We start from the raw sequence: 27,967 nt of genomic DNA on the forward strand, positions 1-27,967 counted from the left end.
TGGAGGGGACGCTCAGGGCAGCTCAGGAAACCCACCCAGAAGCCCCTGAAGGGTGGGCCAGCCTGCGGGCACAGGTTGAGGCTGAACTGGTGCAAGCCGGGTTTGAGGAGAGAGGAGTAGAAGACGGCCCCAGTTAGGAAGAGGACAGGAGGAAGGTCAGTGAGGGACCCCAGGGGAAGGAGGCACCCACAGAGCACCCCCTGTGCTCTGGCCCTGTGCAGCCTGTCCTGCCTCGTTCAGTCCCAGTCTCTCCTCTGGGATCAAGAACGTGATGGAGAGCCGGGCTGTGCCAGCCCGCCTGCTGTGTAACTTTAGGCAAGTCTCTTAACCCACGGAACTTTCTGGGAGGGTGGATATGTTCTGTGTCTGGCTATCCAGTACAGTCTCCAGCAGCTACATGTAGCTGTTGAGTATGTCAAACGGGGCTAGTGTGACTGAGGAACTGGGTTTTTAATTGAACGGAGGTTAATTTAAAGGTCAATAGCCCCATGGGGCTACCACGTTGGACTGTGCAACTATAACGTCCACAGCTCAGTTTCTCAGTATGCGCAGTGGGGATAATCATAACACCTCCCTCACAGGGTTACTTTGAGGACCAAATGAGTTAATGTAACTAGGACAGGGCCTGGCAGTGGTAGCTACTGTTTTCTCCCCATTTTACAATGAAGGGGAAGCTCAGAGAGACAAAGTCACTTGCCCTGGGCTGCACAGCTGGTTGAAGTGGCCCTGAGACTGGAGCCTCGCCTGTCTGGCCCCGTGGCTCCTGCTCTCCCACACCACGTCCTGAGTGTATGCCTATCTGTCAGAGCGAATGGAGTTGAGTCATGACAGGATGGCAGGGACCGTGGCCACACCGAGACCTGGCCCTCCGGGGCAAGTGCAGCGGGGAGTCGAGGGGTCTGTGGATTTGGTGGTGAGGGGCCCCGGGGGACCTTAGAGAAAGCGGTTTCAGACAAGAGTCTGAAGCAGAAAACAGGACTACACAGGGCTCAGGGAGAAGCATGTAGGGAGGAAATCGGGCTCATGCTCAGAAGACTGGGGCAAGAAACTGGCTGGCAGGGGATAGGAGACAGAGAAGTCAGCGGGTCCAGAAAGATGGAGGGGCTGGGAGGCTCCACAGCAGGGCAGCAGGCCGGTGTCACTGCTCCAGGTAGGAGGCCTCTGGAGCCCGGCCAGGGCTTCTGCACCCTGGAACCTCCCTCCCTTCACCGCCCAGCTGCTGCACCTGATTCTCCCCCAACCCTTTCCTCTTCCTGCCTTACCTCCCTGCCCCAGCTTGGGCAGCCACGGTCCCTCCTGTCCCCGTCGCTCCTGTTCCTGTCCTCGTCACCAGCTCCGGGGTGTGTGGGGAGGTCTCCCACATGTATCTCTACTCTCCAGTGGGCGGGCGAGAAGGAGCAGAGAAACGCTGAGCCGCGGTGACAGGAATGACATTTTGACTTGAAAATTGCCAGAGAAGAAATGGCACAGGCTGTGTGGGCATGGGTGGGGCCCAGGCACTTTCCGGGGTGACCTTTCCAGGCTGGGAGGGGGCTGGAGTGGATGCTGGGAGGTGTCAGGGGGACAGCCTCTGCCCCCAGCTCCACCCTGGCTCCTGGCTGCCCCTCCAGGTGGTGGGGCAGGCTTCTGGGATAGGGCCAGCAGGCGTGGCATGGGGAGTGGGCAGGGATGCTGGATTGGAGCCCAGCGGGATAAGCCAATTCAACACTTTTAGTTTGCAAAGCAGGCAGGCTCATGGATTCAGACTGGAAGAGCCTAAAGTGTCTTAGAGATTGTCTAAGCCAGGGGCCTTACTTTCACTGCCTTGAATGCCAGTGAAATCTGTGGAAACTCTCCTCTGAGACATACAGATATTCGTTAGTTCGTTCCAAAAAAAATATTTAGTGAACACTTACTAAGTGCCAGGCACTGTTCTGAGCCCTGGAGATACACCAGTGATCAAAGAAGACAAAACGCTTGCCTTTACAGGACTTACATTTTCGTGATAGACCGTACAATAAATAAGGAGATACACAGACTATGTCAAATGTCAAACAGTAACAAGTGAAAAAGAAAAAAAAAAAGCATGGAAGGGGTCTAGGGGATGTCGGAGTCAGGGGACCAGGAGCTGTCAATTTGATATATGGTGCTCAGGGCAAGTGCTCGTGTCAGAGGGGTGACATTTGAGTAAAGACCTAAAGGAAGTGAGGAGGCAAGCCATGAACATGGAGATCTGGGACAGTGTTCCAGGAGGGGGACAGCAAGCAGATGAGAGTCACCCACCCAATTTCCCCCAATTCCAAGGGTTCACAAACCCTGAAATCCCATCCACAGGTCCTTCCATGGGTCTCAGATGAAGAACGGCTGATAGCAGCCAACTCCCTGAGTTCACAGGGGAGGGTTCTGCTAGCTCAAAGTCACACAGGGTGGGGGGAGGGGGGAGGAAGGGCAGAACCCATATCTCCTGATGCTCTGCACCTGCTCCCTCAAACATCACCAAGAGGGGCACCTGGGTGGCTCAGTGGGTTAAGCATCTGACTCACGATCTCAGCTCAGGTCTTGATCTCAGGATCGTGAGGTCAAGCCCCACTTTGGGCTCTGTACTGGACATAAATCCTACCTAAACAACCAAACCAAAAAACATCACCAAGAACTGGCCATTTAGTTGGGGGGCCTGGGGGGCTCAGTTGGTTAAGTGTCAGACTTCGGCTCAGGTCATGATTTCGCAGTTCGTGAGTTGTAGCCCCCCCGTCGGACTCTGTGCTGACAGCTCGGAGCCTGTGGAACCCGCTTCAGAGTCTGTGTCTCCCTTTCTCTGTGCCCCTCCCCAGCCCATACTCGCGCACTCTCTCTCTCGAAAGTAAAAGAAACGTTAGAAAGAATAAAATAAAAAAAGAAAGAAGTGGCCATCTAGTTCCTGGCTGGATGCTGCTAGTGACAGGTGGCTCATCACCTCATGCAGCTGTAGTTTCCACTGTGTGGCATCCGCAGAGCCTCTTGGGTTGTGGCCCCTCTGTTGACCTGGATTCTGCCTCCCTCGATTCGGGCCTGACACCTTCCCTCTCTTCTTCACCAGCTTCACCATCTGCCACAAGACCGAGGTCATGAAGAACACCCTAAACCCAGTCTGGCAAACTTTCTCCATTCCTGTGAGAGCACTCTGCAACGGGGACTATGACCGGTGAGATGAGAAAATGTCCCTCCCCAGCGCAGGTGCACGTGCAGGCTGCCCAGGCAGTATGGGCGGAGCCTCCTGGAGCTGCTGCACTGTCGCTGCCTCTCACCTCCCTGGGCAGTGTCTGCCTTTATCTCCTCCCAGGCCTCCCTCCCCACCCTCCCCCACCGCTGTCTGCCCTCCCCTCCCCCGCATTGGTGAAGACCTCCCCAGGCTGGGGGATTGGGATTCCCCAGGGGAGCCCTTGTGGGTGTTGGGGGTCCTGGCCTGGAGCTCTGCAGCCTGTGTCTCCATGATTTCCAGTGGAGGGGCAAGTGGGAGCAGGTTGGGGCTCTAGATGCAGGCTGAGGTGGCCGGGGCCCCCACCAGCCCCAACTCCTTGCAGATGGAATCTGGGGAATCAGCATCCCAAGATAAATGGGGGGTGGGGGGTGGGGCGGAGTACGGAGAACTCGTGAAACTTTTTTGATGTGACAGCTTACTCTTATGACACGTCCACTATCGCCATCACCCGTTAGAGTGTAGACTGTTGGGCGTAGGTCCCGGGTACCCGGCTTCTAATCCTGGCTCTGTGACTTAAAAGCCCTGGCACCCTGGGCAAACTTTGACCTGTCTGAGCTTCAGTTTCCTTATCTGTAAAATGGGTTTTAAATAGCTACCTACCTGCCTTAAAGGGCTGCTCAGAAGCCCCACAAGCAGGCTCTGGTGTGCATAAAATACCAAACCTGGCATTTTGTCCACAAGCGTTTATAGACTTCCTACCAGGCACCAGGCACTGTGCGCTAGATGCTGGGAAATCCGCAGGGAACAAAACACATAGTCTTCACCCTTTGCCCAACCTTGTGGAGTTTACATTCTCGCGGGGGAGGCAGACATTAATCCAATAATCACACAGAGAAACATGTAATTACAAACTGTGGTAAGTGCCGGGGAGTGGGGGGGGGGGGGGGGTGTAGAAGCTGGAAGCTGGAAGGTGGTATCGGTCTGTGTTAAGTCACGAGAACCCAGCCTGGTTTCCTGGTGATTGCTGTTGCTGGGGGATGAGCTGGCAGGGGGTTCACAGGCAGGGCTGCCTGGGCAGCCTTGAGGAGGCCGGGCCTCTGCTGGCCACTTCGACAGGAATACTGGGGTGTCAGATACCTTCGGGGCATCCTGGCCGATGGCATTGGCGTGGGCTCTCTGGGACCCTGCTCGCAGTGGCTTCCGACTGGGTATGTGTGGTGGGATGGAGAGTGAATGACAAGGTGGATGGCCTTCAGACACCCCTGTCTTCCTCCAGGAAGCCCTCAAGATTGCCTTGCTAGGTTGCTGATCCAGGAGATGAAGTGGCTCCTTTTCCTGCCTCTTTGTTGGGAACAGAACAGCCACAATCTCTCCAAAGGCTGTCACTGAGCACCTCCAGCGGCAGTCACAGAGGCTGGCTCCACTACGCCAGCCGCTGTGTGGCACTCAGGGGAATATAAATGTAGCCACGTTTCCATCTTGAGGGAACTTGAAGTCTGACCACAGGGAGTTCAGATGTGTGCACATCTGCATTTTAGGTAGCTAAATAATTGTGCAAAGTAAGACTGGAGACAAAAATAGGCATTCCAGCCAAATGAACCCCTGGTATGTGTCTGACCGGGTCCTGAGGCTTCTGGGGTGCTGGGGGCTGGGAGGACGGTCTGGTTGGAGCAGCAGGGTGAAAAGGAGGCTTGGGGAAGGCTGGGAGGAGCTGGGGGTATTGGTTCCTGGAAGAATGGTTGAGATGACAGGAAAAGGGAGGGGAAATTCAAGGCTGAGGGATGGCAGAGCCTGGCAGGTCAAGTTGCACAGGGTGGGAGGAATTGAGATCTCTGGCTCCTCTGCCCAGAGGCTGTTGGGGGTCCAGCTGACCCCCCACAGCCCTGCACGCTCAGAACCCAACCTCGTCGGGGACAGTGAGGAGGGCAGCCGGGCTCAGAGGCCTGGGGTCACTGTGCAGCCACTGGAGGAGGTGAGGGTGTGGTGGAGGGTGCAGATGGTGGGGAACACCCCCACAGGCCCCCATTTCCCCCTCCCAGGCTGAGCCCCAGACCAGTCTCCCTGCAGAATGGCCAGGCAGCTGGGTCCTTCTCCACAGCCAGGAACAGATTGACCGTGAAGTGAAATGACTGATGGTAGTGCTAATGGAGGGGCCAGGCATGTCACGCTGGCCTGGAAAACGAGCAGGCCTGTCTGCTGCTGTGCTCCAGGGTGACCTATGTGCCCAACAGCCACTTGGGAGGTGCAAATGTCTGGGAGGCCCTCTCAGGGGAGGAAGGGGAGGGGTTTGTGCAAGAAAACAAAGCCACTTTTCCTCTTCCGTCTGAGGTGCCTCTTGAAGCCTCACAAGAACACATTCAACTTGATCTAACAGCCTTGTTTTCCAAGCCAGCCAGCACTGGGCACCAGGTTGCGTGCCGTGGGCATTCTGAGCGTCAGACCCAAGTCTCCCTGTTAGGTTGCTCCCAGGCCAGAATGGGAGGCAGACAGGTAATAATAATAATAATAATAATAATAATAATAATAGCAGCAAAGGCTCCTGTAGCACCTCCGTGGTAATTTATGTCTATGAACTAATTTAATTCTCCCAACGATTAGTATTTCCCCTGAAAAAGGTGCTCATACTATCCACCTTTTACAGGTAAAGGAACGGAGGCCAGAGAGGTGAAGTAGCTTCCCCGGTGTCTTACTGCCAGTCGGTGGTGGAATTAGGGTTTGGAACCAGGCAGGCTGGCTAGAGAATCCGTGTTCTTGACCTTCAGTCTGCTGCCAGGTGGCTGAGACGGGTGTGAGCGGGGTACGTTTGGAGGAGGGCTCGCCCAGGGCCTTGGGGCAGATCTGCTTTGAGCCTGGAGGTGGAAGAAAGACTCAAAAGCCTTGACATCTGCCCAGATCAGGGGGTGAAAGGGAAGTCAAGGTCATTAGTGTTTGGAGCTGGGGTCAAGAGACCGAAATGGAAGTGTGACAGGGAGCCAGGGTGAGGGGCTGTGGGACAGGCACAGCGATGCTCTGCCAAGGGGACAGGGGGGACAGAGAGCTGGCAGAGGTGGGGTGCCCAAGCCTCCGTACAGGTTGGAAGCAGGAGAGAGAAGTGGAGATGGTCAGAGAGCTAGCAGGGTACGCGGGGAGGGCGGCTGTGAGCAGGGCGCTGAGAGGGGAGAATCCAAACAGGAGTTATCAACTCCTATCATGAAAAAGAGGCCAGGAGGATGAGAACCAGGGATCTGTGAGAAAGGATTGTTTTCCTGCCACGATGGGAGTCGGGGGTGGGGGGTGGAAATGAGTTAAGATTGCTGAGTCTTTCAGACATGGGCCAAATTGTGTCCTAGTTGGTTTGAATGCATTCTCTTATTTTGTGCATTTAAATCGCACTAGTAACCCAGAAGTTGGGTACTAGTGACATGCCCATTTCACAGATGGGGAAACGGAGGCCTGGGGCTTCTGAATCTTGCCAAAACAAGGAGAAGGGACATTTCTCTTCTCCACAGGTCGCCTCTGGCTTGGCCCTCCGGTTTGGGGTCCCCCTGCCTTTGCTGTGTCTCCGGGCCAAACCCACGCCAGCCAGCTGAGCACAGTTGGAATCAGGGGAGCTGGCCTCCAGATCAGAGCAAGTCCAGCCCTCCAGTGGAGTGAAGTGGGTGATGACAAGAAGCACTTCCCCTGGCTTTCCTGAAGCCCCCCTTCTCTCTCCTTGAACCTTCTGTGATTTGAGGATTTAGTCCCCTTAAGCCAGATTGCCCTGGTTGGGATGCTGTCACTCACTCACTCACTCACACCTTAATGTTGAATGAGTGGATTTGTAAGAGGGTCAGTTGTCCTGGGTCCTCATCTGGGGAGAGGATTCCCCAGAATTGGGGGCTCGCACCTCATAGAAGCTTCATGTGCTTCTGCCAGCCTGCTGGAGAAGGGAAGTGCTTCTCCTCTGAACCCAGCCACTACATGTGCCCTGGGTTGGGAGAGTTCTGTCCTCCCCAGCTCGCACGTGCAGAAACTGAACTGCGACAGAAGAGGTTAGGCCCCTGCCGTACGGCTGGGGTTGCATGGAGCGCTGCCATCCGGTCTCGCTGCCTGCTCAGTGAGGCCTGACACCCCCTCTTCTTGGCCTAGAAGCCTCTAGGACTGTTGACTGGGGGGCTGACTCAATCAGGCGAGGGGACCTGTCAGCCCAGTTCCTCTTCCTGCCCCGGGAGACGCTCATTAGGAGGCAGACCTGCACCTCTGCCGGGGCAGGGGGGGCAGACTATGCTGCCCGTGTGCCAGTGGCGTGTCAAGAGGGGGGCCTGCGGCCTTTGCCAGCGTCCCTCATGCCTGCTGCCCTGCTGAGGCTCACACACACCCAGCTCTGCAGAGCCGCCTTGTGACCTGGGGAAAGCCACACACCCTGGGCTTCCCTTTGTGATTTTGTGGAAGGAGGGGATTGTTACTGGGTGGTAACTTCTCGGAGTTGTTAGATCGTAGTCAGGCAACGGGCATTGAATAATACTTATGTTCCCTACCACATGCTAGGCACTGTTCTAGAAGCTGAAGATACGTCGGTGAACAAAACACACAAAAATCCCTAGTGTCGTGGGGCTGATATTTTCATGGTGAATAGGGGATTGTTTGGGAGACAGGGTCTTGGACAAAAGGCTGGAGTGTTCTGGATGGAACAGAACAACACGTGTCCAGTGCTGGGGTGAATGATGCAGGAATGACATAGTTGACTCCTCACAGCACTCCAAAGTGGGTACGATGATCCCATTTGACAGAGGGGTAAACAGAGTCCCTGAGGGGTAGGCCAGTTGCACAGGGCTACACAGCTGGTACCTGGAGGAACTGGGACTGCCCCAGAGCCTGCAGCCTTCTCTGGCCACCTCACTGCCTCTCAGATTAGGGGCTCCGTGTTCTGAGCCTTCAGTGTGAAATAAGACGTTCATTCTGTGGGTAACAGAGGCCCATTTCACTGTCCTGTACCCAGGAGCCCCTTCTCTATTGTGCGGTCCCCAGAAATCACAGTTGGTCTGATATGAGCCTTTATTAGGCCTGTGCTAAGGGGTTGGAGCCAAGGCCCGCAGCCCACAAGTGGCACACGAGGTGACCCAGGGCAGCCCAGCCAGGGCTGGACAGTGACAGAACTGTCCAGAGTAGTCAGAGCCGTGTCTGGCTTCTGCCTAACCCTGTCTTGGGTGCCGTTTCTCTCACCTCCTTCTCCCCCAGCGCTGGAGGCTGCAGTCTCTGAGCTAATCTGACCCCCTAAACTGCAGCCATCCCTAGAGCCTCAGCTGAGACCGGGGTGGGTTTACACAGGAATCCACACTCCAAGTGGTCTTTACCTCGGCTGCAATGTCACATTCCCCAAGGAGCTTTTAACAATCCGCCTGCCCAGGCCGTACCCCAGACCAACTGATTCTGAACCTCTGGGGTGAGGCATTGGCCTCAGGATTGCTAATGCTCGCCAGGGATCCAGTATGCAACCAGGTTGGAAAATCAGTGCTCTCATCTGGAGAAGGTCAGTGGTTCTGGAGCACATTCCAGTCAACCAGGGGACTGACCAAAGCTACCTGTGCCCAAGTACTATCCAGACCAATTGAATCAGGCCCTGTGGCCCTGGGAGTTTTAAAGAAAAGCTCCCCAATGATTTTTTTTGGGTATCCAAGGCTGTGGCTGTAACTGAGGTCCTCCTACAGCCTCTGAGCATGTGGCTGTCACTGATCGAGTCGCCTGAGAGGCTGGTGTTGGTGACCAGCACTCCTCCCTGGGGTTCCTGAATGTCCCCTACAGAGCTGCATGGCTCTGGGAAGGACTGGGGGACTTTGGCATTGTGAGGCAGGGTCCTGGCTCTGACCCTCACCCGCTCTGTGACCCTGGGCACATCACTGGGAGCTCTTAGGGCTCAGTTTCCCCATCCGAATATGAGGGGGCTGGAGGTTGTCACTCCGGAACATGCACAGCAGAGGCGCTAGGGAAACCTTTAAACTAGATCCCGGGGCACTGCCCAGAGCTGCCAAGAACTGGACCTGGGGCTGTGTGTGTCTGGTGATCTGCCATGTGGCCCGGCTTGGATGCCACGAAGGTCATGTCCAGCCTTGTCGTGCTAGGAGTTGGAAGTGGCAGAGCCCAGGTACCCAGGCATGGGTGTCCCTGATTTAAATAAATTTCATATGAAAAACTATCCAAGTGTGGCCAAATGCCCAAGTGAGGAGGACGAGGCATTTTTTCCTTTTTTTTTTTTTTTTTTAATGTTTATCTATTTTTGAGAGAGAGAGAGAACACACGGGGAGGGCAGAGGCAGGGAGAAAGAATCCCAAGCAGGCTCTGTGCTGTCAGCGCAGAGCCCGATACCCCAGCTCCGTCTCACAAACCGTGAAATCGTGACCCAAGCCCAAACCAAGAGTCGGGTGCTTAACCGACTGAGCCACCCAGGCGCCCCAGGAAGAGGCATGTTTATAGAGACCCATCTGTGTGCCAGGCGGGGTTTGCCGACTTGCTTTGCAGCTGTTCTGCAAGGCTGCTGTTGTCCCTCCTTGAAGATGATGGTCTGTGGCTCAGAGAGGTTCAGTGACATCCCCAGGTCCCACAGCATCTGAGTCTGCACCCCAGCCTCTTTCCTCTCTTTCCAGCTCATCAGCTACCTTCAGGAGCCTAGATTTTTTTTTTTCTTTCCACACAATTCACCTCAGAGAGACATAGTATTTTTGTTTTTCACAAGAATTTAGAGGGTTCCTTTAAATGGTGGGCTTCTGTGCCTGCCCCATTTTACATTTTGGTAACAAAAATCCGGTTGGTGCACAACCTACAAGACGTTCCCTCATTGGGAACAGTTATGTGCCCTGTTGCAGGCGGATCGGCACCCCGCCCCGGGGGCCGTGAAGGCGCATCTGAAGGGGGACAGCGCCTCCTGCTGGGCGCTGCGCAGTCCCGAGGCCTACTCCTCGCAGACCCGAGGAGATGGGCTGCGGCCATGGGCGAGATGATGAGATGTTAATAGAAGACGGGCCCAGGCACGGGTCTGTGCGAGCCCCATTTAGGACTGAAGGCTGGAGACCCCGGCTCCCCACGCCTCTCCCGCCTCCCCGGACCCTGACCCTGCAGTGGGACCCTGGCAGCTCCCCCCCTCGTCCCTGCCTGGGCGTCCCTGGAGGACCACTGGCACCAAGGGTTAACCCGCAGCCCTCCACCTCCCTCCTCCCACCTCTGGTCTGCTAGCCTGTTGCCATGGAAACGAGCTAAAAATAAAATAGGCTCCCAAAGCCCAGCCCCATGCACAGGAGTCAAAACAAACTAATTAAAGCAGCCAGGCTAAAATGTGAAGATAATTACACCCTCACTCAGGAGCCAGTCGTGGCAATGGAAAAGCTCAGCAGGCCATCCCCCAGTCAGGGGCTCTGGGTCCTTCCCTGCTGGGCTGGCTCCCCGCCACTCAGACTCCTCAGACCCGGGGGTCCCACCACACACACCTGCAGTCTTGTCGCCCCCTCCCCAGGAGAGCCCAGACTGGTTAGGCCTGAGATCTGGGGAGCGCCTTGCTCCGCCACAACAGCTCCGCCCCTGATAAATTCACAATATGGCTTCATCCTGGGACCTGTGTCCCTTCTGGGGTGGCCAAGGAGAAGGTGGGGTGAACTGAAGTCTGCAGCTGTTTTTCCACATTCTCCCTGAAACTTGGGGGAGTCCCTACACAGCTTTCGGGCTGCCACTGTCCCTAAGACCTTAGCCAAAAGGCCTCAAGATAGTTCCTTTGTCTCTTGGGCTGCTGCGTCTCCAGTAAGGGCAGCTGGAGCCTAGTGGGGGGCCCTGTATCCCCTTTTGGCCCAGGAGCAGGGGAAGGGTCCTGTTCAGGCCCCACAGATGCTAGGTCAAGTTCATCCCACCACGGGCCCCTTTGCCTTGCAGGACCATCAAGGTGGAGGTGTACGACTGGGATCGCGATGGCAGGTAAGCAGGCAGGAGGACAAAAGGTGAGCAGGGATGGGGACAGCTCTGGGGGCGAGAGGGTCTTCCTGTGGGAGGTCCCCTGCTCCAGTGGCTTATCCCTGCCCAGCTCCACTGAAGCACCAGAGGCTCTGTGACCTGCATGACAGGTTCCAGGGGCATAAGAGGCCTCTTTTCCCGAAATAGCTGCCTAGTGGCTGGCCAGTGACTAAAATCTCCTTACATTTGGGAGAATTAGGATTTTCTGAAATGTGCATATGCTAATGTACAGAAACTAGCAACCCCCGAGCGACCCCCCCAAGCATTCATGGATGTGTTCTCTGTGTGAGGCTAAGCACACAGAGGCCCGGGTGACCGGGCACAGAAGACAAGCTCAGCCCTCAGAGACTCCCCCGAATCTAGTGGGGAGGCCCTTGGTGCATCAGAGGATCTGTTTGCAGGGAGCAGGCCCTGAGGGAGTCGGCTTTGGGAAGTGTAAGCTTTTTATTTTTTTTTAAGTTTATTTATTTTGAGACACAGAGCAGGGGAGGGGCAGAGAGAGCAGGAGAGAGAGAATCCCAAGCAGGCTCCGCATTGTCAGCAGACAGCCCGACTCATGAACCGGGAGATCATGACCTGAGCCGAAACCACGAAGTATGCTTACTAAGACTGAGCCACCCGGGCGCCCCGGGAAATGCAAGCTTTGACACACTTGAATGGTCTCCAGAGCCACGAAGCAGTACCTGAGTAGGGCCAAGCCTGGCCAGTAGGGTGGCACTTTCCAGGCGGGTTTGGGGAGGTCAGTGCCCTCCCTGTCTGTGAATGTGCTCCCAGGGAGCAGCCTCACTGGGAATTCACAGATGAAGACCAGAAGGGGCCTCCTGTGGCTGTAGTCCAGAAACCTCACTGGCTCCTACTTGTCTGTTGGACCAAAGCCAAATACGCCCTGACGTTTGTGACCTCCTCCATTCTGTGGGACTGCCAGGGGCGTTGCAGAGGCCCGGACTCCTTATCGATGCCTCTCAAGTCTGCGACGTGGATAGGAGGTACTGTAAAGGGCTGTGCAGACAGCTCTAAGTTAGGCCCTGGCAGGGCCAAGAAGCTCACCTTACCCCAAGGCCTTCCAAGAGAGGACACCAGTGCCCCAGCACCTGTAAACTCGCTCTGTCCCCCTGTCCTCCCCTCTTCAACCACATCACAGGCACGTCAGCTCCATGTTTCCACCCATGATTTACTTCATCTTACCCGGGAGCTCCCCATATTTCTCCTTCACTGGGGAAAACTGGGGACAGCCACCAGATGCCGTGGAGGCCTGCCATCGAGGAGCTTATGGTCTGAATGCAGAGAGCTAGAAATACGTAGTCCAAATACAGTGTGGACTCAAGGCAGAGCCAGGCCCCGGGGACACGCCTTGGGCATCACTCCCCGGAAGGCACTCCAGGTTCCCTCTACCAGGGACAGTGACAGTGGGGGCAGTCCCAGGAGGTGTGGCCGCCGCAGAAAACACCTCCAGCTGCCTGGGTGGACATAGCGTAAATGGCCTTTTCAAAAAGTGTTATTGGGAAAATGTCCAAATACGCAGAAAGACAGGCGAGTTTAATGAATGCTTTTAAGCCTATCATCTGAATTTTACAAGTGTTACATGTTGCCACATTTGCTTTATCTGTGTTTTGCTGATGTAGTTTAAATTACAGACATCAAGGCGTTTTTACCCCTAAATATCTCATTGAGAACGTCTAAAAAATAAGGACCTTTTTCTACATAACTGCGAATGCCATTATCACACCTGACGCACGGAACAATCATTCTTGAATACCACCGAATATTCGTTTCATATTTAAATTTCTCCAGTTGTCCTCAAAATCCCTTGCACGGCTGGTTTGTTCCGACAAGAACCCGAGTACCAAGCGGGTCCTGTCGTCCGAGGCCCCGCACTTTGCTAGCTGACCACTGGGTTTCCCGCCCCATGGGTGACCCTGGACACTTCCCCAGGGACCCAGCTTCTCTGTTGGCATGCGCCCCTGCAGCAGGGGCCCTAAGCAGAATGGGGAGCCAGGGGAAGGGATGTGGGAGGCGGGGAGGTGGGCAGAGGCAAGGCGCGGCCTGGGCCGCTTGGTCTCAGCAGCAGCCCTTCCCTTGCAGCCACGACTTCATCGGGGAGTTCACCACCAGCTACCGGGAGCTGGCCCGTGGGCAGAGCCAGTTCAACATCTATGAGGTGAGGTGGGCACCCTGGGGGCTGGGGTCTGCTCTGATAATACATGACTCCCAGACATTGAGGACTCCAGGGGGCCATGTGTGGGGCTGGGGTATTTGCACGCTCTCCCGGGAGGTGGGTGTTATTGTCCCATTTTACAGTTAAGGAGCCTGAGTCTCGGAGAAGTTGGGGAATTTGCCCAAAGATATGCGGTTCAGTAAGTGGAAAATCAAAAGGCAAACAGTGTTGACGTGTCTGGCTCCAAATCACTGAGTGGCAGTTGGAGCCTGCTGGCCAGGGAGAGGGGACAGCTGTGGAGAGGCCTCCACAGAGTACTTCCAACAAGGTGGGGGGTAGGGGTGCGGGGGGTGCGGGGGGGGGACATTATCAGAAGGCTCTGAGGCCTGAGACCCAAGGTCCTGAGTTCAAGGTGGCCCTCTGCCTTCAATCAGACCAGTCTCAGGGCCTGCTGAATATCTTAACTTTTCTGGAAGGAAAGAGTCAGAGGAACGGGAGTCAGGATCCCTCCACCGGGACCTGGAGAACCTGGAGAACCTGGGACAAGGCCCCCAGTCTTTCGGGAGATGATAGTGTTTGCCCTTAAAGGACACTTTCTGCTGCTGAGCCTTTGTGTGTGGATGTGCTCGCCCTCCCGGGATGCCCTCCCACCTTCCAAATCTGGCCGAGTTCCACCTCCTCTGGTGGCCTTCCCAGCCACTCCGGCCTCATGCTTCCTCCCTGAGAACTTCATGCTTCCTCCCTGGGAACTTCATGCACGGTTCATGCTAGACCAGCTTAACTGCAGATACTTATAACCCTAATAACCACTTGGGTCCCTACCCTGACGCTACCACATCCTAGCTATGTGACCTGGGCTAAGTTCCTGAACCACTCTGCGCCATGCATACTGAGAAATAAGTCACTAGACCAGTGCCTGGCCCCTAGTGAGCATTGTTATTATTACATCACTGCTGTCTTCCAGCATCATCTGTTGAGCGTCTGTGTGCCAAGAGATTTACATTTCACCACGGCCCTACAGTTGGGCTCTCTCCTCACATTAGCAGCCACTCAGCTAGTGAAGTTGAAGAACAGGCCTTGACTTCCGTCGCTGAGTCTGAATCGCTCCACACTTTCTTCGCTCCCTCCCCCTGTGTCTGGGTTCTGAGTGGGCAGGTCTCGTGTTCCGGTTAGACAGAAGCTCCCTAAGGGCAGGCCAGGTGACAGCCCTTTCTGTGGCCTCCTGTCGTGTTGGCCCCGGGCAGCGCTGGGCACCCAGCAGGTGCTGATGATCCGTGCACACACTGAACTCGCTTGAACGAGGCCATTGTGAAGATAGAGCGTGGGTGAATTTCTTTGAAAGGGCTCTGATCCTCACAGTTAATTGCTTTGTTTTCTGCATCAGCCAAGGGAAGGGCTGTCTTTGTTCCCCCACCAGGCAGAGAGAAGCAGGCCCCATCCTTTCCTTCTCTGGCTTCCTTTAAGGAGATTTTTAGGGAAGTGAAGCGAAGGGATTACATCTTTGGGAGTTTGGCTTTTAAGGGTGCTTGACAGGCTCTGAAGAGGCCATGATCTCTCAAGGTCAAAGCAGACAAGGTTGGGTTGACCTGTTTTCCCCATCAGAAACACGATCAGGTAGAAAAGGAATTCAACTCTGGCAGGGCTTGCAGTATGGGGCGGGGGTCACTGAAAGGCCTTTCTAGAGTCCAAATTGCCTGAAGGGAAAACAAGGCTTCTGTCAGGAAAGACCCTTCTCCTGGGCCCCGGCATCCCCCTGGGTGTCTGACTCCTATGTCCAGCTGTCTGCTGGCTTCTCCTCAGACTCAGCCTTCCCAAACTGAAGGCCTCTCCACAGCTGTCCCCTCTCCCTGGCCAGCAGGCTCCAACTCCCGGGCGGTCATCATGGGGGGCACCTCGGGAGTCACCCTTGACACCTCTTGCCCCTCACCCCACATGCAGTCCACAACTGAATCCTACCACCTACACATTCTGACATTTGTTCCCTCCATTCCCATTCACCTCCACCGCCATGATCTCCCCCGTGTGGGGGGCTTTGCAACGGCCCCTAACGGCCTTTCCACCTCCTACCGTCCTCCACTCAGTAATCCAAGGGCTCCTCCAAAATGGCAGTCTGACCACCTCGCTGCCCTCCTTAACCCTTGGCCGTGCATCCCCCCTACTGCGTCAGCCCGGTTCATGCAGAGGAGTGGGGAGGAGGTTCCGAAAGACGCCCTCACCCCAGCTGAGAGTCTGCAGGGCCCTTTACCCACAAGCTCCTCCACACCCCAGCAACCTGCAATCTGCAACCAGTGGGCGTGCATAAGTAAACTCACATATACCCCTAGGAGGCTCTGGGGTCTTGCCCCTTCCCTCCCTGCCTACCGCCACTGTCAGCCCCATTAATGCTGTCCAAGGCTCTCTGAACCGCCCTGCTGGCTCAGTCTCTGTGCTTCACTCCATAGTGCCTCCCCTGGGGCTCCCTTAGCTTTTCTTCACTTGGTTGGGTCTGTGGATCTTTGGAGACTCCCTTTGGGTCTTATTCCTCCTCCAGGAAGCCTTCTCTGCCTGCACACGCACTCCACCCCCAAAGTCTGAAGTAAATACCTCTCCTCGGTGCTCCTATGCACCCCCCACCCCCTGGCTATTACCTGTTTGTCAAGCTTTCTGTCCCCTCAAGGACCATGACGTCCTCAAGGGTGGGGGCAGTGTCTCACTCCCTATTCCCAAAGCCAGCACAGCTCCTGGCCCCTGAGAGCCATTCAGGGACTTGCCTGCACAGGAGGGCCCACCCCAGACTTGCCCTGGGGGGCCATGGGGACCCTGGGGGTGTGAAGAGAGGGAGAGGAGAAGGCGGAGAATTCCAGCCTGGGAGTTGGGAGATTCCCTGGCTGGCCCCCAGGGGGCGATGGTCCCCCACGTGGAACTTCAGGGTGCAGCCATTTAGGGCCGGAGAGGTTGGTACCGTCGGGTGAGGGTGGGGTGCTGGGAGGGCACGAAACCTCAGAATAAACAGGGCGTTTCTTCAGTGCCCACTTCACATGAGGATCTGAGAACAAAACATTGCTTTAATATTAAAACAGTTATAATTAGAGAGTGGAAATGTGGAATACAGGCTAATTTAAAGGTAACCCAGAAGACTTCAAAGAAATGTGCTTGTGGCCAGGTCCTTGGGCGACACCCAGCCCCCCAGGAGTCCATGTTTATTCTCCTCAGCTGGGAGGAGACTTTGGAATAAAAGTTTGAGGTGTATTCAGTTCTAAAAGTTCCACACCCTTATGGGACAGATTGAGAAACTGAGGCACAGTGCAGGGTTGCAGCTGGCCTACTACATGGTTTTCCCGTGAACGTGTCTGTGACCAACACATCATCCGAGTGGCCTTCGTACCTGTGGAGGCTCTGAGGTTGTCATGGGCTCTCTCCCCAGGCTCGCAAATTTCCACCTGCAGAGCTGTGGCCAGCCTTCCCACCTGAACTTCCCACCTGGGACCAGCTCTTCCTTCCTTCTGTGTCTACCTGGTCAACCCTGACCCCTTTCCTGCTCCCGCAGCCATGCCCCGGGCCCAAGACCTGTGTTGACTTCTTGACAATGCTGTTTTGCCATAGCTCACTACCTGTTCCAGCAACCCGCTCATGACCTCTCACGTGGACTAGTGGGGGCGGTAGGGGTCATAGTAATAAAAATTAATAGCAGCTAACACTTATATAGTATTTGCTACATTGTGGACCATGTCCTAAACACTTTGCTTGTATTGACCTATTTAATCGTCATACCTTTCTATAAGGTAGGTACTTTTTATTCCCTGAAACCCAGGGACGTTAAGTAACTTGCCTACGGTCACACAGCCAGTAGGTGGCAGAACCAAGAGGGTAAACATACCCCTGATGTCTCTCCTTCTCCCCTCCCCTCCCCTTCCAGCATCCTAGAACCTGTGATCTTGCCCCTACTAGTTTAGAAGTCATCAGACATTTAGCTTGGCCCCTCTAGGCTCTCTGCCAGCCAGCCCAGTTTACTCTTCCACTCTGTGGCCCTGCAGTCAAACTGGACCCCAGTTCTGTGCCCGCCCCCTGCCTCCCCCCACCCCCTGCAACTATCTCCTCTGACTGGAATGCCCTCCCTCCGTCTCCCCGTGCCCCAAACCCTTCCTGTCCTCAGCACCTGCCTTCAACACCACCTGTCCCAGGGAGCCTTACTGATGCTGGGCCTAGAACAGTCCTTCCTTCCTCCAACTCCCTTCACATTTCTGGCTCCCCTTTTTGGTGTCTCTTGTCCTGTATCTCCCTAGGACATATCTTTCTCCAACTGGAGTGAAGGTTCTAGAAGAGAAACTGGTATCCCCCCCCCCCCCCAGAAGTATTTGTGAAGGAATGTGTTTGTATTTGTTATCAAGGTGACACCCAGGTAGGCAGGAAGGCGGGCTGAGGGCTGGAACCTAGTTTCCAGTTTGATCACTACCCAGAGCAGCTGTGTGACCTTAGGCAAGTCACTGTCCCTGTCCCTTCATTTCCTTATCTCCAGAAGTGGATAGCAACTCTCATTCTGACAGAAGAGGCCTCTGCTAAAGACAGAACTGGCCACCCCTGGGGAGATGGTGGCGGGGGTTGGGGGGGTGGGGGATGAATTCACCAGGCACCTGTAGAGAACCTAGGGTGTGAAAATCAAACCACCTTGCTTCCTTTGATGGGAGATTAGGGAAAGGCTGGGCCTGAGCTTCCCAGGTGAAAACAAAAGAGCTGGTGAGGCTCAAGCCCAGTACGGATGTGGCAGGTGTGAAATCCCCCTGGAGGGTTCTGGTCCTCCTCATTCACCCAGGGCTTCTCAGCCGTGGTTCTGCCCGCATCTTGGACTCGATGATTTCCTGTGATGGGGGCTGCCCTGTGCACTCCAGGATGTTTCACAGCATCCCTTGCCTCTACCTTCTCCCCCAGTGTGACAACCAAAATATCTCAAAACATTGCCAAATGCCTGGGAGGGGGGAGGTGGCGGGCAGTTGAGACCACTGAGTTAAGCCCAGCAACAAGTGATTTTTTTTTTTTTTTTTTTTTAGCATCTACTAAATATGCCCCTAGGTCTGTGATATATTCTCTGATGACAGGTCTGGTTTGGAATGAGAGCTTTCACATGAAGAACAGTTAAGGAAATTCTAACTGCAGTGTTGGGGGGAGGGGGGAGCCTCAAAGGCCTCTGGGCAGCAGTAGGGCTGGATCTCAGGGAGGGGGAATTGGTGGAGGAAGGAGGGGGAAGGCATTTGGGGTGAGGGGAGCAGCCTGAGCCAACACACAAGGGCAGGCGCAGACAGGGCCCCTTTGCAACATCGAACCTCCTTTGGCTGCTTTGGGTGGAGGGCGTGTTTGGGGGAGCAGTGGGGAAGAAGATTAGATAAATATTACTCCTGTTGTGTTTGGTCGTGGAACACTGGGTCTAATCAGGAAGCCCGCGTGTATAAATCTAAATGCCGATCTCTCATAAAACCTCCCGGGACCCTCCCCTCCCCTGGACCCCACATTCTGCTGGCTGGGCCTGGGGCCATACTCAGGGGTCGTTAGAAGCTCTGGGGGCCCAGCCCTGACTGCTTGGAAACACTCCTTCTTATCCTGTGACTGTTTTTTCTTGCAGGTGGTAAACCCCAAAAAGAAAATGAAGAAAAAGAAATACGTGAATTCTGGCACAGTGAGTGGCACCCGCCGCCCCCCCACCCTCACCCCCGCCGCCCCCTGCAGCCAGGCATAGACATCCTGAGGTCCAAGCTAGGTCTGGTGTCAGGAGTTGTGCATGTCTGCGTGGTGGGCTTGTGCCGAGTGTGGGAACTAGACGTGGGGCGTTGGGGGTGGGGAGGGGTGGGGCCGATGGAGCCTCCCCCTGGGGGGAGATAGTAGATGTCGATGTAGATGGTGTAGGCCATACCTGTGACACAGAATGAGAAATTCCCATGGGGACTTCCTGTAGAAAGGAAGCAGAAAAGGAGTAGAGGCCCTTGCTGTGGGAAATTCCCCACCCCGGTGCTTTTTCATAGGTTGTTTCCTTGAGAGGCAGACATTACCATCCCTTTGTCATGAAAGAGGAAACCAAGGCTGCAGGCAGGGAAGTGACTCGCCCAAGGTCACAGAGGCAGAAAGTCACAACCAAGGTCGTAGCTAGAGATGGCAGTGAGCACAATAGTTAAACTGAGCGCTGGCAGCCGGCACTGCCCCTGTTTACCACGAGCATCCTAGGATCACACTAGCCCCGTGGCTTCCGGGGGCTGATCTTCAGGACATTCATGCATTTATCCAACAAATGTTTACTGAGCACTGTCATGTTCTAGGCATGAGGGACACAGCTGGGAACAAGACAGACTCAAATCTTTGCCCTTCTGTTACTTATATTTTAGTGGGGGAGACAGAAAACAAATATATATATATATATATATACATATATATATATATATATATATACACACACACATACATATACCTGTATTTGTCGTGTGGTTAGGAGTGCTGTAGAAAAAAGTATACAAAAGGTAAAGTGTTGGGGAATGCCAGAGACAAAATAACTATTTGATGTCAAGTAATTAAAGAAAGCTTTTCTCTGAGAAGGTGATATTAGAGCAGAGATTCAAAGAAGGGGAGGGAGCAAGTATTGAGGATATTGGGGAAAGAGAATTCTAGCTGTAGGGATCAGCATGTACAAAGGCCCTGAGACGGAGCCCACAGTGCACTTCTAGAACAAGCCAGCATCTTTGCCCTGCAAATACATTCAAGATTTGTACCCTTCGTGTCCCTCTGTGCTGTAGATGTCCACAGCCCCATCTGCAAATGCAGCCACACTTACTCATTAGAGTTAAGCAAACTGCACCTCCAGACCCAGAAGAGGTCCTAGTCAGGGAGCTCCAGGGTTCCTCTGAGGAACCTTATTTTCTCCATCTGTAAAATGGGCGAATAAATCATCCCTGCCCGGCTTACTGCGGTGGGTGGCTGACAGACAGATGGAGACGCAGGCCTGCAAACTGCAAATTACTCTGCTCATTCAAAGGGGACTGATTGTAACTGTTTCTCAGTCAGGAGAATGTTGGAGTAATATTTCCTTTGTCCAAAGCTGCAGTGTGTCTGCTGCGTGCTGTCAGCATTGGGGGCAGGATCATTCTTCATGTCCCAGGACCTCCCTGTGCGTCGTGGGGCGCTTAGCACCCCTGGTCTCAGCCATGGCTACCAGTAGAGCCCCAGGCATTGGCAGAGCCCCAGAACTTTCCTACACATTCCCATGCCCCTAGGGGAGGCAGCACCTTCCCCAGCTGAGAAATCTCAGATGTACTGCTAAAAAAAAAAAAAGTTTGAAAACCATCGATCTCGTTCCATTTTCTCAGAGATAAGGAAACTGAGGCCCAGAGAGGGGACATGATTTGTTTCAGGTCAGTCTTCACCGTAACAAATCAGTCAGGGTCCAGGATGCTTATTAAAATGCCTGTGCCCTGTCCAGTTCTCTGGGGTTCCATATCAGGAGGCTCGGGAACCCGTGTATAGAGCTTCTCATACTTAATTTCCTGTGTGCAGAATCTTCGGGGGATCTTGTTAATGTGCCACGAATCTGCATGTCTGCATTCTAAGCAGCATCAAGGTGCTACTGCTGCTGCTACTGGTCCAGGGACCACACTCTGAGCAACAAAGTCCCTGGGTGAATCCATATGGTCAGGCAGGTTAGGGAGCTGCCTCAGCCCAGAGCCTTGTGGGGGGCAGTGGGGTTCAACCCCGGCTGTCGGTTAGACTCATGTGAGGAGCTAAAAAAAGATCCAGGGCAAGAGCCCTACCCCCAAAACGGAAACGGATGTAATTGGTTTGGGGGTCCCCTGGTCCTTGGGAGACCAGGCTGCAAGATGATCATTGGTCATCTGGTGACCGCTGGCCAGGGTAGAGGCCACTGCCATGGTCCACTGCTAGTGAAAGGAGGCTTTGTCCGTCCGGGTGCCTGACACCATAACCACAGCAGGTAGGGGTCTCCGAGGCCCAGCTCAGCACCCACAGACCTTCCCATTATTTGGGCTGATGTCAAGCAGAGGCCCTCCCTGGCCTACCCAGAGAGTTGGTAACGATAGCAGAATCTGCACCAGTAGGGGCTTCCCCAAATTCTGGGGTAGAGTTCTCTGGCACAGGTACTAGGTCCCCTGCCCCAGTCTTGCCTCATTTAATTGGTTTTGGCAGCCAGGCTTTCACTTGTCTCCATGATCCTAAATCATTATTGCAGCGAGGTGCCAGGTAGCTGCCTGTCTTGGCCGAGCTGATGCCAAAGCCGCCAGGAGGCATAGGTCGAAAGGCATCTGCTCTGAAGGGGGGCCCCCCGTCAGGTACCTCCAGGGAAAGAACAGGCTGCTTATGAGGGTCTCAGGGCTGAGAAGGCAGGGATCACGAGACACCAGAGGGATGAGTCGGGACAAGTAAGGTTTAAGATAAGCGCAGACCAAAGAGGGGTGCTTTAGGTCGACAGTTAGCAGGACATGGAAGGGTGGAGCTAGTCAGCTTTGGCAGGTTTTCAGGCCTGTGTCAGGAAGACCCCCTTGCCCTCCACACTCCACATCGGTGTCCACTTAGGGGAAACTCGTGCTCTTGGCTTGACCCCTGTGCCCCAGTGACAGAGGCAGGGCCCTCCTAGGATGCAGTTTGGCATCAAGGTCAAGAGTGCAGGCTCTGGAGTCAGACCGACCAGGGTTCCAGTCTCACTCAGCCGTGTCCCGGGCAGATGGCATGACCTGTTTGAAGCCAGTTTCCTTGGCTATAAAATGGGACCACAGCTGCACTTCTAGGGTCGTTGTGGGTACTGTATGCAGTGGGGTCTGCAGAAGTGGCCTGCTGTGTGCCCCCTGACTCTCAGCGAACCATTTCCCCCCAACCCTGGGCTCCCCGCTGACCAAGCTGCCTTTTGTTTTCAAGGTCACGCTGCTTTCCTTTGCGGTGGAGTCCGAGTGCACATTTCTTGACTACATCAAAGGAGGGTGAGAAGAGATCCAGCCCGGTTTCTTTGGCTTCAGGGAGAGGAAGGGGGCCCCACCCATCGACATGAGGAGCTCTAGCCCCACGCTGGCCTCTTTGAAGCCCCAGACGTAGCCTGTGAGCCCTGAGCAAACGCCCATTTCTGGCCTCAAACAACTCGCCCGGAGTCGTGCATGTCCCTGGATCCTGAGTGGCCGGAGAGGAGGCTCCTGAGCTGTGGAGGCTCCAGCCTGGGTCACATCAGGTTCCCTTGCAGGGATGGGATCTGGAGGTGGTAGGGACTCCGTGGCAAAGACAACTAAGGGCTTAGGGAGGTGGTGGAAAGAGCCCTGGACTAGGAGTTAGGAGGCCCAGGCTCTCAGCCCTTCTTAGCCACTTGCTAATTTAGCCCCATTACTTTGGGCAGGTCGCTTTCCCTTCCTTCGTATCAGTTTCCTCCTTTACACACATAGAAGTTGGAGTCAAGTGAATTCTAATGGTCCTTCCTTCTCTGAGCTGCTGATACCTGGTCTTTCGGGGAGGCTGGGGGCGGGGGGTGGGCAATGATTAACCTGCCCAGTGTCATCAAGGACATACAAGGGACAGGAGGCATTGGGGGCTGAGCCATCAGATGGTCCCAGGCGGTCAGACACGAGTGTAAGAAGCAGAAAGAGCCAGAGGGGTTGGCATCCAGGCCGAGGCAGGCAGGGAAGCCTGGAGGCTCCAGCCAACAGCTTGCGGAAAGAGAGTCTGACTCCAAGGTGAGGTTAGTGTGCTCCCTGCCAGAACAGGTGCCAGGTCAGGGTGTGGGAAGCCGAGAGCCCACAGGTGCTGGCAGGTGAGTGACTACACCTGTCTGGAAAGAAGACAGGGCAGGTGCCAAAGGCTCATCCCAGCCAAGTGGGCACTTGGCTGCCGGGCTCTCCAGGGCAGAGGGAAAAGTCAGGCCCTGGGAAGCCACACTTACTCTCCCATGACACCACTCCCTGTCGCCTTGAAACTGGTTTCAAGGTTGCGAGCTCTCCTACCCACTGAGCACACACCTGCCTGCGGTCACCCAGAGGCCCGCCACCCCCCCGCTGCCCCCCGCCCCCGCCTCTCCTCTGAGCCTACTCCAGACCCTGTCCTTGCTCCCATCCCCCATCAAAACTGCCCTGTTCTCTATCCCATCAAGCATTCCATGGCACCTGCTAATTCTCAAGCAGTCCACATCCTGTTTCTCCTCATTTGCATAGTGCCCCCAATTTACAGAGCACAGTGGCAGGGTGAGGATGATTATCTCCCATTTTACATAACTTGCCCGTGGCCACACGCCCAGCCAGCAGCAGGGTTCCTCTGTCGCCACATGCTGCATTTCTTCCACAGTAATGAATAATCGTGGCCCTGCCTGCCTCACAGCTACCAGGTGGGGTGTGATGCAGGCGGAGACAGTGGAGTTAAAGGGTTGGGTGCCGCGATGTCTCATGGAGGAGCCCTCAGAGGCTGCTGGCGCCTCCCTGGCCCTCCCCCACACCTCCCTCCGCCCTCCCCAGAGACTTGAGCCAGAGAGCTGGCTCCCGGGAGCGAGAGCTCCACGTACGTGTCCAGGCAGGCAGCCGATGGATGCTCTTGTCCCGGGATCCTCTCTGGACCTGGAGAGAGGGATTGGCCACCTCTGCCCGGTGTCAGAGGGAGCAGCTTGCTCAGCAGCCTGCCTTCTGCCCTTAGGCGGGAGAGGCGAGCCTGCAGGGAGCAGCTGTCCCCTAAATGTACCTGCTTTCCAGCCCCTTCCTTCCCTGAGTTGTTTCAGAACCCAGAGCAGGGGAAGACCAGTTAAGGAATGAGGCTTGCCTCTCCCCTCACCCTTATTTGGAAGAGCCGGGCAGGTGGGTGTCCCTCAGCTGTGGTCCCATAGACGAGAACCACCCTCCCAATAGTGGCCCTGGGAGCAGAGCTCTTACCCTCCAAGTGTCTCCCTTCCTCTAACAAAGACACGATCTGTCTATTCCCCAGTGAGACATGACCACAAAGAGATGAATAGGGTAGGTCAACTGCTATAACAGATAATCCTGTGACCTCAAGGCTTAATACAAACAACGGTTTATTTTTCATTCATGGGATGGCAGGGATGGGTGAGACGCTCTACACAGTCAGTGAGGGACCCAGGCTCTTGCCTCCTGGTGGCTGCATCTCTCGCAGATGTTGGAGTCCACTGGATGCTGTGCCTCCAGGCAGCAGGCGAGGGGAAAGCGCGTGGGCTGGACTGTCTCTGGCCAGCAGACCCTGGCTTGGGTCTCCTGCTAACTGTGTCCTTCATCCTTCCTAGGGGACGATGGTCCCGTGAGCAGCAGCTCATCTGTGGTCAGGTGGGGAGAGGGCTTTGGCTTCTGAGAGGTGCCGTCTGCTAAATGCAGATGAAGTGAGCCCAGCCCCATCTTACATCACCCCAACTGGGACCCACCAGAAGGGTGTTCCCAGGTGTGATCCCAGAACCCTGTCTTCAGAATCCATCCCTGGATGAGGGCAGGGAATGTCTGTTGAGGGAATGTCTGTTGAAGAAGCAGATTCTGGGGCCCCATCTCAGACCCAACTGAACTGGCATCCTTTGGAGTGGGGCCCTGGGACCTTCTTAAACAAATTCCCCTGGTGACTCTGTGGTCACTAGAACCACGAGACTAGACGTTATCAGGGGTGCACGTCGTGTCGGCTTTGTTCTTTAATTTTTTTTTAATGTTTATTTATTATTGAGAGGCAGACACAGAGTGTGAGCAGGGGAGGGGCAGAGAGAGAGGGAGACACAGAATCTGAAGCAGGCTCCAGGCTCCGAGCTGTCAGCACAGAGCCTGATGCGGGGCTCGAACTCAAAAACTGTGAGATCGTGACCTGAGCTGAAGCCGGACGCTTAACCAACTGAGCCACCCAGATGCCCCTTGTTGGCTTTGTTCTGTCAGCATCTAGCACAGAACCTAGAACAGCCAAACCCTCAGAAAGCTTCCACCCTGAATCTGAAGCCTCAAAACCAAACCTTTTATTACAGAAAAATTCCAAATACATGCAAAAGTAGAGAGAAGGCGTAATGAGACCCCAAATACCCTTCACCCAGATTCAACAGTTACCAACTGCTGGCCAGCCTTGTTCCATGCATGCATGCTTCCTTTCACCCAGTTAGTTTAATCTAAATGTTTATTTTTGAGGGAGAGAGAGAGAGAGAGAGCAAGCAGGGGAAGGGCAGAGAGAGAGGGGGACAGAGGATCTGAAGCGGCTCTACACCAACAGCAGTGAGCCTGATGTGGGGCTCCAGCTCACAAACTGGCAGATTATGACCCGAGCTGAAGTCAGACCGTCAACCAACTGAGCCATCCAGGCCCCCCACATCCAATTATTTTGAAGCACATCTCAGACATCATATTTCATTCCCCCAAATACTTCAGGATATAGCTCTAAAATATAAGGACTTTTTTTTTTTTTTTTTTTTTTTTTTTTTTTTTTTTTTGGAGACAGAGACAGAGCAGGGGCAGGGGAGGGGCAGAGAGACAGGGAAACAGAATCCGAAGCAGGTTCCAGGTTCTGAGCTGTCAGCACAGAGCCTGATGCGGGGCTCGAACCCACGGACGGTGAGATCATGACCTGAGCTGAAGTCGGACGCTTAACAGACTGAGCCACCCAGGCGCCCCTAAAATTTAAGGACTTTTCTTTTTTTTAATAAAAGAAATTAGATTGTATTTATTTATATTTACTTTTTAATGTTTATTTTTGAGAGAGAGAGAAGGAGAGAGATCACAAGTGGAGGAGGGGTAGAGACAGAGAGGGAGACAGAATCTGAAGCAGGCTCCAAGCGGTCAGTGGAGAGCCCAATGTGGGGTTCAAACCCACGAATCTGTGAGATCATGACCTGAGCTGAAGTCGGATGCTTAACCGACTGAGCCACCCAGGCGCCCCTATTTTATTTTTTTAAAATATTTCATTTTTAAGCAATCTCTACACCCAACGTGGGGCTCGAACTTACAACCCCAACATCAAGAGTTGCATGCTCTACCAACTGAGCCAGGGGCCCCAAGGACTTTCTCTTTGTAAAATGTACCCATAATACCATAATTACACCTACAAATCAGTTCCTTAATACCAAAGACCTTTTCAGTGTTCGAATTTCCCCCGTTGTGTTACTTAATCGGCTTGTTTGAATCAGAAATCCAGGTAAGATCAATATATTGCGATTGGTCCATTTGCCCCTTAATTCTCTTTTTATCTGTTGATTCCCCCAAGTACCTGAGGCTTTGCTGAAACAGATTCCTGCTCCCCGCCAAGGGATTCTGATTCACGAGGTCTGCAGGGGGCCTGGACTCCTCACTGCTGCCCCCAGACTGGCTTTTCTGGCTGCATCCCCCTGCTGTCATTTAACATGTTCTTCTGTCCCTTATATTTCCTGTAAACAACTGGGAGATCTTGAAGTTAGTAGGATTCACGTTCCAGCTTTTGGCAAGGCAGCATCATAAGTGGGGTGTTGCGTGGGGCTGGGGTGGAAGCCAGATTGCCGCCTGTCCAGCTAACTCCCCTGCTCCTCTTCCTCTTTTAGGACCCAGATCAACTTCACGGTGGCCATCGATTTCACGGCCTCCAATGGTGAGTGGGGGATGGGCAGAGGAGCTGGCATGGGGCTAGGGCTGGAAAGGGATGGGGGGTACTTTTCAGAGCTGTCGTAGTTGGTCCTAGCTGGGAGCCAGATCTCCCATATTCTCTGGCCTCATCCTCACCAAAAAGAAGGTACTTACGCCTGGAGAGCCAAAGTATAATCAAGATGGCGAAGGCATCCCCAGACTGGACCATGGTCTCTGGGCTCTGGACCTATGTGCCCTGAGGCACAGCCTTGCCCTTGAGGGCACCCAGTCTTCCTGCAAGGATAGGGCAGTGCTGCTCTGGGCCCACAAACAGCACATGGAGAGAAAAAGTGTTTCCTCATGGGATTAAACCTCACATCCTTTGTGCAGGCCAACTTTCAGGCCGACCAGAGCTCTGTGGTCCTCAGCGAGGGCAGGAGCCCCAAGTTCCCACCCTCGCTGGGGCTGTCCCAGCTCCCTTCCCTCCTCTGACTCTCTCCAGGGTTGGGCTATGACCGAGTCACCAGGAATAATCAGTGCCCCACTTTACACTGTTAGAAACTTCACAACCTTCCTTGGAGTCTGGACCTCCATTAGCGGTGCTCAGTGCCCATTTCCGTGTCTATCAGAAGGAGCCCAGGTTTTGGACTCCTCAGGTGGGCCCTAGCATCCTAGAGTGGGAGGAAGTCAGAGCTGGAAGGGGCCTTGTCATTACAATGAGGGGAGTTCCAGTAACACATCACGACTCCTCACAACAATCCCAGGAGGTGAGACTATTATCCCCACTCTAAGCACGAGGAACTGAGGCTGAGAGGTTAAGGAACCATCCACGAGCACACAGATAGAGACAGGATCTGTACCTTGGCAGTCTGTGCCAGAGTGCCCCTCATTAATAAACAAATAAGTAAAATGCGGGCATTATCAGTGGTGACAAGGGCTATGGAGAAAATGTAAGCAGGAAGAGGGACAGGGAGCGTTGGGGGAGGCTGTAATTTTCAGGAGTCTGCTCAGGAAGACCACACACCATGTACACATTTATAGAAAAGTGTCCCAGAGGGAACCACCATTGCAGAGGCCCTGAGGTGGGGCTGGTAAGGGGCCAGGCCTGAGTGGGTGATAGGAGGGGATGGCAGGAGGCCAGGAGGGAGGTAAGCAGAGGCCAGACCCCATGGGGCCTGTGGGCACCCCCCGGTTGGGACTGGGTGGGATAGG

The 27,967-nt window shown here is 54.5% G+C and overlaps 1 protein-coding gene across 4 annotated transcripts in view; it reads left to right on the plus strand.

Annotated features, from left to right (window-relative positions):
• Positions 1-27,967, plus strand: part of CPNE5 (copine 5) — a 94,394-nt gene that overhangs the window by 60,446 nt on the left and 5,981 nt on the right. For all 4 annotated transcript variants that reach the window (XM_027057868.2, XM_027057867.2, XM_027057869.2 and 1 more), the window contains 6 exons: positions 3,056-3,160; positions 11,030-11,071; positions 13,190-13,265; positions 18,856-18,909; positions 22,143-22,204; positions 26,734-26,780. In XM_027057868.2, the coding sequence (XP_026913669.1) occupies positions 3,056-3,160; positions 11,030-11,071; positions 13,190-13,265; positions 18,856-18,909; positions 22,143-22,204; positions 26,734-26,780 (386 nt within the window). The remainder of the gene's footprint in view (positions 1-3,055; positions 3,161-11,029; positions 11,072-13,189; positions 13,266-18,855; positions 18,910-22,142; positions 22,205-26,733; positions 26,781-27,967) is intronic.

The sequence above is a fragment of the Acinonyx jubatus genome, chromosome B2, assembly GCF_027475565.1.
Source record: "Acinonyx jubatus isolate Ajub_Pintada_27869175 chromosome B2, VMU_Ajub_asm_v1.0, whole genome shotgun sequence".
NCBI lineage: Eukaryota > Metazoa > Chordata > Mammalia > Carnivora > Felidae > Acinonyx > Acinonyx jubatus.